The sequence below is a fragment of the Meleagris gallopavo genome, chromosome 12, assembly GCF_000146605.3.
Source record: "Meleagris gallopavo isolate NT-WF06-2002-E0010 breed Aviagen turkey brand Nicholas breeding stock chromosome 12, Turkey_5.1, whole genome shotgun sequence".
Lineage (NCBI taxonomy): Eukaryota > Metazoa > Chordata > Aves > Galliformes > Phasianidae > Meleagris > Meleagris gallopavo.
This window is the reverse complement of record NC_015022.2, coordinates 18504104-18515459: the sequence shown is the minus strand read 5'-3', so window position 1 is coordinate 18515459 and position 11356 is coordinate 18504104. Positions and strand designations below refer to the sequence as shown.

The 11356-nt window shown below is 46.0% G+C and overlaps 1 protein-coding gene across 1 annotated transcript in view; it reads left to right on the top strand.

The window, feature by feature from the left end:
- ANP32A (acidic nuclear phosphoprotein 32 family member A) overlaps positions 1-11356 on the top strand; it is a 16425-nt gene that overhangs the window by 412 nt on the left and 4657 nt on the right. Inside the window, exons 2-3 of the mRNA XM_019619290.1 lie at positions 10759-10908; positions 11050-11172. Of these exons, the coding sequence (XP_019474835.1) occupies positions 10759-10908; positions 11050-11172 (273 nt within the window). The remainder of the gene's footprint in view (positions 1-10758; positions 10909-11049; positions 11173-11356) is intronic.

Sequence of the window (11356 nt, the reverse complement as noted above, 5' to 3'; positions counted from 1 at the left end):
TTTAACCTCTTAACCTTTAATTCTATCACCGTGTTCCTCTTCCCGAGGTAACAAATGGGATCACAATCCGTTCTGTAGGTAAACAGTTGCGCCTGCATACAAAGGGGAGCTGCCCTTTGGGAGTGCTGCTCTGTTTACAGTCACTCCTGCAGAACCACTGATCACAGATGCTTCCACGTGCTCTTGTGCTGTGGGGAGCTAAGGGTGCAGTTTGAACTCTGTTTTTCTAAAGTCCCTGTTAGAAGAAAATGCAGCTAAATCCAGCCAGTACTCCAGAGAAATGTTTGAAGCTGAGTTTTAGTGTAAATATAATGCCAGGTGTCATTGATTCATGGATTTTAGTAAGATGTGAGGGGCAGGAACAAGATGGTTCTGGACGTTGTGTTAATCTCTGCTCTGATAGGCAGATGGTGTTTCTTGTGTGATCCGTGATGGATCATTATTTTCAAAGCTTTAAATGTAATGTAGATAAATCTTGGTGAGAACAAGGGCACAAATGGAAGTGTATTCACTTTTTCTTGGAGCTGTTACTGTACGTGTGCTGAAGTTTGCAGTGCCTCTCACATTTGATTTATTCTGTTCTCAGAGCTTGCAGAATCGAAACTTTCTGTAAATCAAGCCTTGATAAGGGAATGTTGATAAGGTGTTTGAGCTCAGAAAGCCCCTGTTGCTATTTTATGCTTTGGGCTAATACAGTTGTGTCAAATACTATGTAATACTGTACAGCTAGCTACTTCAGTTGCTCAGTTACATAACCCTGCAAGGTTACATGTTAGCCAATAAAATGTGATATAAATGTCTCAAAGTGGATTCTATAGTAGCTATTTCTTCCTCAGACTGCTGCTGTTCTACATGAAGTCAGTGTCGGTGAGCAGTCTGGGCTTACAGTGCCTGAAATTCGGTGGGTGTTGTGTTTGTGTGTTGGTGAGAAATCTGTTTGTGGTGCCTGAAATTTGTTTTTCCTTGTTGTAGGGCTAGAGCTGAGCTCTCACATCTGCCTTGCAGGTATTTCCACTTTTTTTTAACCCATTATGTTATGAACGGTTGCTTAGGGCAGTGCACATGCTGTGGCCTTTGACACTTTGCTGATTTTATCGCTGTCATCTTCTGTCGTATTACGTAAAAGTGCCTACTAGAAATTGGTGAGATCCAACCATTTTATGTGGGTTTTCTTCAGGCTGTCAGCCCGTAGTGGTGTAACTTCTGACCATGGGGAGCTGGGCGTGTTGGTGGGTATTGTTGCTATTCCTATTGTCTGTAACCCAGCTCAGCTGTTCACAGGGCTGTGCAATGAGGTCAGTGTGAAGGGGGACTTCTCAGCCATGGGGCACAGAGGCAGCGTTTAGAAGTTATGCACAAAACTCATCTTTGGTGGCTTAGTGCTACCCATACCAGTTCACTTAGTCTGAGGATTTAGTGCTGCTTTTGGGAGCTTTATCAGCACAAATTTATGACAGTCATAAAGCACTGCCTGCAACGTTGGGTATTTCTTAGAGTTTTTCTAACTTTCTCTTTCACTTTAAAACTTATTTGAGTTGTGATTTCCCTCTAGTTTACTGTAGGTTTTAATGTTGAAGGGAATTGCAGTGCAAGTGTCTATGTGAAGCATTCTCTTGTATGAAGAATATAAATAAGAGAGCTCTTTTCTCAAGCTGGTTAGTTGGTGTGATGCTCACAATGACATCGCTTCAAAGACCTGCGTTTGAAAAAGTTCTGGTATTGGAATTTGGTAAGTGGGTCAGGATACACACGTTTACTCATCCCCTGCTGAATAGCATACAAATGGAACAGGGATGTGCTGGAGGTTAGCAGCAGTGGGACAAGCTGGTTGCACTGTAGTGTGCAGTGGTGTGCGACCAGCATGTAGAAACTCTGCTGAACGTACAGCTTAGCGTGGATTTTTGCAGACTTGAATCACTTAACCACTTATGTAGCTGACAGCAGGGTGTAAATGTAACAAAGAAGTAGCTGAGTTTTTGTTTTTTGTTTTTTTTTTGTGCCAGCTTCCTAGGTTTGTATAATAGATGCTTTTCAAGGCTCTGAATTTTTAGATGCAAACCTCTGAAGCCTGTGTGGACGGATGGGTGTTCGTCTTGGAGGAGCTGCAGCCCACAGACATCAGGCTTGCAGGATGGGTGTGATGTGTGTGAGCTGTCCTCACTGAAATGTAGGCTAGCTTTTCAGCTGATGACTGTCAAATGCTCTTAACCTGGACCAAATTTAAGCATGTGAGAGGAACTATGAATATAAAATTAAAAAAAAAACAACCCAACAACAACAAAGCAAACACTGACGGTATATAAACCTGGTGGGAAGTTTCTTAGCATCAATCTCCTGGGGTGTAGGTGCTGTGGCTGAGTTAAGTGTAATTATTTTATCTGTCCTTGCAGCAAAATTTGTGCATTACGTATCAATGGATTGAATTAGAGATGCGTTTTTGAATGTTCATTCAAATGGTGTCATAAGTGCAGTCCAGGAGGCTGGCGTTGAGTGCTTCTTCCCATTTTGCTCTTTCCTCCACACCATCCTCCTGACCTAAGGGTACAGGTGTTGTTCACTTGGAGAAGCCTGAAAAGAACTGAACCTGCAGAATCTGAGTGGGTGCTCTGTACTGAATGCTTCTAAGTGAAGTAAGGGCAGAGCAGAGCTGGTGGCCTGAAGAGCCAGGGGTGGCAGCGTGGTGTGCTGGGCTGCGCTCAGCAGCCCTCATAGGCTGACAGCTCACCTGGATGAGCCCAGCACTGCTCTGTGACTGCTGCAGGTCTCAGAGGGGAGCGGGGAGCAGTTGTTTGTTGTGCTCAGTGTGATGGATGCCTCTCAGCTATTTGTGTGACACCACTGGACCCGTGCGTATGACTTTTTTGGTCTCTGTGCTTGCACTGCCACCCTTCAGACAAAATAGCAGAGCTGGTGGGTTTTATCATATGTTGCTAAAATCAGGCCTAGAGTCCTTGCGTACGTAAGGATGATGTTTTGAAATAAAAAGAGTCCTCAGTGTTTGTCTTCACATCACTGTGAAAGGTGTGTTCTCTATGGGAGTACTTGTATGTCCTTTGACTTGGTCAGTTGATCGCTTCCCCTCTAAAGCCATAAGAATGCTAGGAACAGCTTATCTTCTGTAGATGTGACTTGCTAATGTGTTCTGTAGCAGCCGACATCTTCAGAGCCTCCTTTCTGTATAAACTGTGCAGCTCTTGAAATTAGTATTAATTTAAATACAGCGTTTCTTTTTTATGCACATCAGTCATTTGTTGCTGAGGGCAGTTTGATGCAGCTGAGCCAAGTGAAGAGGTTCGGCTAAATACTTTCAACTTCTAATTGCAGAGTTTTCAAATTAAAGTTGCGATCTGCTTTGTGGTTGCTTTATTTAATAGTAGCTGGCAGTGACTGAAGAGCACCTTGGATGTGCTGTCAGGCATGGTGGCTCTCCAACAGGGAAGCTGGTTTGACATGGAGCTGATGTGCCCCTCCATGAAGTCACCTGCCCCAGCCAGGAGCAGAGCAGAGTGCTCTGCCAATGAAAAAGGAGAAGAAAGCAGCATCAGTGTGAATTTTAGCAAGCATTTAACACGAAGATTGAGCCATTTAATCACTTACAGATTTGAAGCAGTCACTGTCTAAATAAATATTTGGATTCTTTAGAGTTTTGCTGCTAATGCTAGAAACAAAAATGAAAACTAGTTCTGTGCTTTTGAATGAAGCAGCTTTCTGTGTCCCCAAAGTGTGTTCTCAATTTATTAATTAGTGTGCTGCTTATGCATATGGCTACGTTGACCTTGTAAGCGTTTAAAGTACCTTTATGTGACCCGTGGGGTTTCTTGCTGGGGTGCTGTTTCTTGAGAAAGGCAGCAGTAGGTTGGTTTTTTTTGTTTGTTTGTTTTGTTTTTTTCCTGGAGGTTTTTGATTCTGGAGATGCTTCTTAATTAGCTACAAAGGTGTAGTCAGGATCATTAAGACTCTTAGCCCTTCTCCTGCTTACGTATTTCACTTGCTCCATTAGCTTTCTCTCAGGTGCAGTGTGAAGGGGCATAAAGTTGGCTGGAGCCAAATGTGTTGCTCTCGGGTCCTGTAACTGTGGTATGTGAAACGTCAGAGGGTAGAAAAAGTAAAGATCTCTGAGCTATGCAAGCAGTCTTAGACTGCCTCAGAAGAGAGAGTAGCTTCAATAACAGATGCGTAAGAAAAACCTAAAATGTTTTCTTGTCTCTCTTCTGCTCCTTCCCTTTTCGTGAGGTAGCGGTGATGCAGAGTTTCTGAAAAAGAGATGCAGAAGATGAATTCAAACATGAAAGTTGGGGTTGCATCATTAGGAGGAAGCCTAGATGAATTTCAGAGCCCAGTAGTAGTTTCACATGACCTTGTTGCAAGACTTTGGAGTTGCAGCTCAGCTGAACGTAGAATGGGCGGAATTAGCAGAAGTGGAGCAGGTTGCCATTGGACCAGCCTGCGCTGGACACTGTTCTGCTCACCATCTGCAAACTGCGTTGTTTCAGAAGGGCCAGCTGGAGAGTGTTGGTGGAAGGGACAGCTGTGTTAGGGTTTGGAGAGCGTTTTGTTGGGAACTCTGCAAACTTCAGCCTCAACGGCTCTGTAGCTCCGACGCACACCAAGTGTCTGGCAAGGGTGAGCTGACAGGTACCTGCTGTCCATAATGATACCCAGTGCTCACGGTGACAAGGACCACGCATTAATTCCATCCCATCTCTTCCCAGCTGTCGCTCACTGCCTCTGGTGACATGATTCTCGAGTGCTCTGCCTGCTGCATGTCCTGCTGCATCTGGGGGCGGGGGTTTGTGTTCTGTGGCCCTTTTTTTTTGAGCAGTGTTTCTCTTTGTTCCAAGCTTTGCAGATTTCTGCTCAGTGCAGTAATGACCGGTGCCTGTGCAAGGTAAATGGTAGTTGGCTAGCTAACTTTCGTTGTTTAAGACAATTCGACCAGGTAAAATCTATTCATTTATTGCATCTCAGCTGCTCATAGTGAAACCTTGAAGAGATGCATCAAAATCCAATGTCAAAAGTAGTTCTGGTATGGAAAAAACAACTTTGCTACTGTCACCTGCAGCTGGTTCCTGTGAGCTCTATTCTGGCTGTCTTTCTATGTGCGTAAATTGGCGGGCAGGTTGGAAGCTGTTGACACTGTTGGAGTTTTTCCTTCCCTGTTAAATTGATAATAGAAGAAAAAAAAAAGTACATGTGGCTCAGTCATCAGCATCCTGCTGTCCATCCCTCCTCTGCATCACTGTATGTGGGCAGCACAGCCAGGGCAGAGGCACGGCCAGGGCATGTGGTGATCCAGTGAGCCTGGGATAGCTGAGCAGCTCTTTAAGTGTCTTAGCTGGCACACAGCGGTCCTGATTTGAGCTCGAGACTGTTCTGTGTTCTTCCATCAGGAGGTGAACTCCGTGCAGACAGGCTTTGCTGTTTGGTTATAAGGTGGCTGAAGATCTGTCGTGTATGCAAGTGGGAAATGGCGTGTGGTGTTATCTTTATTTGAAAATATATTTGTTAAAAATCAGTTCTTTGCACGGGTTGTGTTTTGGTGACCATCTTGGAGAAGTTGAGTCCTGTCTATGATCATTGAGAGCAACTTCATTCCCACAAGACACAGAGTGGGCTGTTTTTGTTCAAGCATTTTCTGACCTAGTAACGTTCTGGGTAGCATCTGAAATGGAGATTTTTGCAGCATTTAAGTCCTTCGAAAGTAACTTTGAGGGAACCTTGTAAAAATTATTCATGAAAAGCATCATACCACCCTCGTGCAGCTAAAACAGCGGGCTCTGTGGGGACTTGTGCAAGATCTTGAGCCTGGTTGGATGCATTCTGCCCCCAGCAAATGAGAACATCCTGACTGCAGAGGGCTGGTTGCTCTTCAGCTTCAGGGCACAAACTGAGTGGAACAGAAACCCAAGGATCGCCAGCTCTACACGGGTACAGATCCAGGAACTGGAAGGAGCTCAATCTTTGTCGGACTGGTTACAACAGACAGCAAAGGTCTCTCTTTGTCTTTTCTGCGGAGAGATGCAGGGCTTTGCACAGACCGACACGCTTCTGAGAGCAAAAAGTCCCAACGACACAAACCCAAGTGTCTTGAAGAAATGTCTGCACGACTAGGAGAGAATAAAACTCTGCTTTCACAAGTAATTCGTGCATGGCTTCCACTTACCACAGCTGGCTTCCCTTGCTTTCCCCTCCCTACTTTCAACTTTCTGCCTTGTTCCAGATGAAGTTTCCATTGGGTTAATAGGTGTGAAGGACTTATCTCAATGTTCCCCTGGCATTTGGCTGGGAACAGAGCAAGACAGAGTTAACACCCTCATCTTTTCCTGTTTCTGGGGGGTTAAAATGCCACACGCTGAGCTATCCCTGTCCTAGGGGCACCTATACAGCAAACACTTCAAAAGCATCTGATCCATTGTGCTGAAAATGAGATGTTACAGTCTTAGCAGTTCTGTAAAGCCACAGAATGGTACTTGTACTTGTAAATTTGCCTTTTATCTTTCAGAAATTGTATTCACAGCTGTGTCCTTCTGTGCATTGTTAAGCCTTCAGTCACAGACTTGGAGTCAGGAGCTTAGTCCCACTTCTGGGTCTCCCTGCCCAGGGGCTGTAGAAAAAGTCTCCTTTTTCTCCCTCTTTACATGCTCCTGTGGAAATGCAGATTAAGGGTTAAGGCGATACCTTGTGCTGCATAGTAGCTGTCTGTAGCTGTATTCCCTTCATTGTGCATTTAGAGTATGGTTGCAGAAAAGGAGTGAGCTGGGGATCTTCTTGCTAGTGCTGCCATGAAATTCAGTCACTGCTTACACGTGACTGCCTGTACTTGGCCTAGGAATAGGTTGGAGTCTTGCAGTACACATGGCTATGTTAAGAATACCATTCAGCTGGGCATACAGCTTAATGTGGTAACCATACTAGGAAAGAGGTAAGAGTCCCTGGTTATCAATTAGGCAGTAGTACAGGGTGTGATGTCATGAAAGTCCTGAAGAGATACAGAGGATACTGTAATTTGCAGCCAGCAGCGCAGCATGTGTTAACAGCAGCATGATGTCATCTTCTGAAAGCCTCTGAGACCGTTGCAAACAGACACTGGCATGGCCTCAGGGGAAGAGGTCCAAGGCACACTGTCTCAGGATTTGTTGAAGGAGCTGCAATCTGCTTGTGTGCACGCATGTGAAAACCAAGGGCTGGTACCAGCAAACCACAGCGCTGCAGTGGCAGTGCACAGATGAGCAGGATCACCTGCTGGAGCAGCTGGCACCCACTGGACGGAGCAAGGAGGTGCAGGGCTGAACATGAGCTGAACAAGAAGGCAGAGCAGCTGGCTGGCCAAGGAGCTCTGGGCTGATGAAGCTGTGGAACATCCCTACCCAAGCAGGTGAAGGTGCTGTTGATGACGTGGTTGTTTGCTACAGGATCTAACCTAGCTACATGCATGTTAGGTTTTCTGCTAGACACTCGTCTGTGGGTGCCTTCTTAGCTGTTTAGGTAAGTATCACAGTGTCATCTGCAGTCATTGGTTGCCTATGGCATGTTGCTCTTCTGCTGTTTCTTGCTATATGGCAGTACTCTGGGGAGAGAGGGAATGACGAGCAAAGATCTGTCTTGTGTTAGCACTGCCTAGGTTGGTCCTCACTCCAGTTAGTGTTGAGTAGCTTGCACGCTGTGATGTGTACAGTACTAAGGTTGACCACGTGCCACTTCTGCAAGTTGGGTCTTCCTGTCTTTGCAGCCAAACACAAGCTAGCTCAGGGCACTTATTGCACTTGTTACCTTCTGTCTCTCCAAACAGGTTCATGCTATTGCCCTTAGTTCCAACTGTTCATCTACATCCCTGCTATTACGCAGACTGCAGTGTGACACAGCCAGATTGGTTCAGACCAGTTGAAGCCTACTCATCTGGCTCAGGCTTATAGCAAGACTCAGGAAGGGTGCTTACATCAGCAAGGGCTGATTCTGTGTTTTGGTGACACAGGATGAGGAAAGAGACTGGTAAAATTACAGTCTTGCTGTGCACTGTCAGGGTGCTCATGGGAAGTCGGGCAGATGTTTGGAGAGTGACTCGGAGTGGAGTTTTCATTTCAGATTTTGAAGACTTCTGAAAACAAATAGGTGTGTAATCCCCTCGTGGTAGCGAGCTGTTCTGTGTGGAATGTAGCTTTCCTGAGGTCACCTTTCCCTTCTCTCCTGCATACTGGGCACAGCAAGGAGGAGAGTGTTGCGATTCTGAATCAAAACCAAAGTTTTCTGAAAGACAGGAAACATCAGCCTTGCTGTAGAAGGTGCAGATAAAAGTGGAATCCGGTTGGCCACCATACTAGGATGGTCACCAGTTTTATGCCACCATATTGAAGAGTTTTGCTTTTACACACATGGCTATTTCCCGCTCCCCTTCCAATCTCTCTGCGCTGGAGGAAGCTCTGCCCTGTTCCCCACTTGCTGTTTCTCCATCCTGCCCTTGGGATGGAAGGGGCGTTCCTCCTTTACGAGGCAAGGACAAATGATGCTTTTCCCTGTTGGGGCTCAGGCGCTGCTTCGCTTCACTTCAAGCTTTGATGTGCATAGCTTAGAGCTGCGGCTGACACCGAGTGCAGGGCTGTGCTGGCTGCAGGCTGCCAGCATTACCCCTCATGCACTCCCTCCTGCTTTGCTTCATCTTTCTCCTTGCGCTCTCGCCGACTTCCTCCTCTGGCCTTTGCAAAGAGAATAACACCAAAAGGACCCTGCATGGGCAGCAGCCTCAAAGGGGGAGGGAGGATTGCCGCTCTTGTGCATGGGTGGGCACTGACCCGCAAAGATAACAGGGCAGGCGAAGGGCTCTGCAGGCTGCTGAGCAAGGACACAGACAGATAAGCATGGGGTGCAGCTGCTGGCGTTGGGGTGGAGCCTTTCACTTCACTTTTCTCTTTTTTTCTTTTGTTTTTTTTAAACTTTCTGGCGGGGGCTCTGTGTGCCTATGGAGCAGATGGCTGAGGCAACTGTGTGTGTGCACCTGGAGCGTCTTGCTGTAGGACCCGATAGTTACATACTGTTACAGTAATGAGATACGCATATGTGCCTTTAAAACTGCTTTCCTGCTGTCTGTATTTTAAAGAAAGTGGGGTTTTTTTGTTGTTTTTTTTTCCTGTTTGTTTTTAATTTTTGGCGGAATGGATATATGGGGAATCTGGAGCATTTGACTTGTTTTTTAGTTTCTTCTAGCCAGCCTAAAGTTCTTCTGGAAGAGCTTTATGTAGTCATTCCCTATCATCATTCTTCTAGGAAAATTGTGGAGTCTTGGAAAACGTATTTCCTGTCTAACTCTGGTCCTCCTACTCAATGAATCACTTGTACTCTCGTGTTGCTTTGGGCTGACTTCCCTATTGACTTCGGTGCCTGGGGTTTCATTAGAAATCTAGGGATGTTATTTGGGACTATAAAACTACATAGGATTCTTCTCTGCGCAGCAGGACTACAGTAATTCAAAAAAAAAAAAGAAAGAAAAAGAAAAAAAGAAAATATTTGCATATTAACTGTCCTTCACGTTTCCACATACACCCTTTTTGCAAACTTCCCTTTATCCCATCCTCCTAGCAAACGGCAGCACCCCGTCCTTTTACAGACCTCTAAAGAAACCCCACAGCTGGAGGCCTCTCTGGCTGCCTGGTGCAGGGGGGCTCTTCTGCTGTTCCAGGTGTTTGTACGTGGGGACAAAATAACCCCCGGCAATTCTTCATTGGTGTGAAAATGTCTGAGTATTCTCCCAGTGGGTGGGACCTTCCTGTGGAGTCACAGAGAGCCCAGAAAAGCCCGTTTGCTGCTAATGGTCTTGAGTCCTGTAAGGCTGCCCTGGCACTAGGGTGAAAAACAGCAGCCTTGTTCAGGGTGGGGTACGTTCAGCTTCTCTATTGCCTGCATGCTGCTGTTCAGTGCCCGTTGGAGATAGCAGCTGCAGAAAGAGTGGGGATCAGTTTTTCAGACAAAAGCAAACAAACCACCCCTTACAGACACAACCCCAGGCGGTCCTGTGCTGCTCAGGACTGTGGGACGTTATCTCCACCCCTCCCACTGAGCTGCTGGCTGCATCAGGGCAGGGGAGATAAGAGGCAAAGAGGCTGCAGCAGCAGCAGCAACGCTCACCAAACCTCCCCTCCCAGCATCACCTGCAGCACTCCTCGCAGCTCCCCAGCGTGTAGGTGCCACCATGGAGCACATCTCCCCCTAAAGCAGCCCGAGGGAGAAGGGGTGCAGGTGGGCTCTGAGTGCCTGGCTTAGGATTGCCAGAGCCCACATCTGGGTTTTCAGAACAGACACTGATCTCTCCGTGCTTCTTCAGTAACCCTTACATGTAGAAAGAAGCTGCTTTAATAAACGAGGACACGTTATTGTAGCACGCTGTATTACACTGTCAGGGCGGTAGCTTCATTTAAATTTATTGTATTTTTTTTTACAATGATTACTGCTTACATTTGCAAAAAATAGCTCTAACAACCAAATCTTTCAAGCCAGGATTCATGTTTTCAAACTGGTTACGCTTTTTACAGAACAATACAGAGGTGAACAGTTGAAGCAAAGCTAAATATCCGTGTTTTTGCAACACTGCTTTACTGGCATGCTAGCAAAATTAGGGATCAGGCACAGAAAATAACCTTTTGCATACTTGCCAACCCGATGGAATAAGTTTGATTTTTTGCCTGAGCTGCGTTGTCCTTTGCTTGTGAGTGAACTCTTTATCCTCCATACAGAGCTGCTTATGTGCATTTTGCATTGCTCTCTTTCCAGGTGAAGGAACTTGTTCTTGACAACTGTAGGTCATACGAAGGCAAAATTGAAGGCCTCACAGATGAGTTCGAAGAGCTGGAATTCTTGAGTACAATCAACGTAGGCTTAACCTCAGTTGCAAACTTACCAAAGTTAAACAAACTTAAGAAGGTAAGTGTATCCTTTCTCCTCCTCTTTGTAATATGCTGAATGTTAAACAGTTGTCTGCATAAAAATGTGATTTATGACTGACCAAGCTGCTTTGTGATGCATGTTTGCACTGGAAACTCAGGGTGTTTTTGTGCCTTTTAGCTCGAACTAAGTGACAACAGAGTCTCAGGAGGACTGGAAGTGTTGGCAGAAAAGTGTCCAAACCTCACGCATCTAAATCTAAGTGGCAACAAAATAAAAGATCTTGGTACAATAGAACCTCTGGTAAGTCGGTGGATAGAGCGAAATAAAAACTAATTTTGTGAAGAGCAGGGGCAAAGCGCTGGCTTGGCAGAGACAACGCTCTGGCTTTTGACATTCTGCATCCGCTTTCAATGAATGTCTTCGGCCCCTGCGTTATCTCCGCAGCCCTTGCTCTCGGGCCGACACCTGCAGCGCTCCGCCGGCG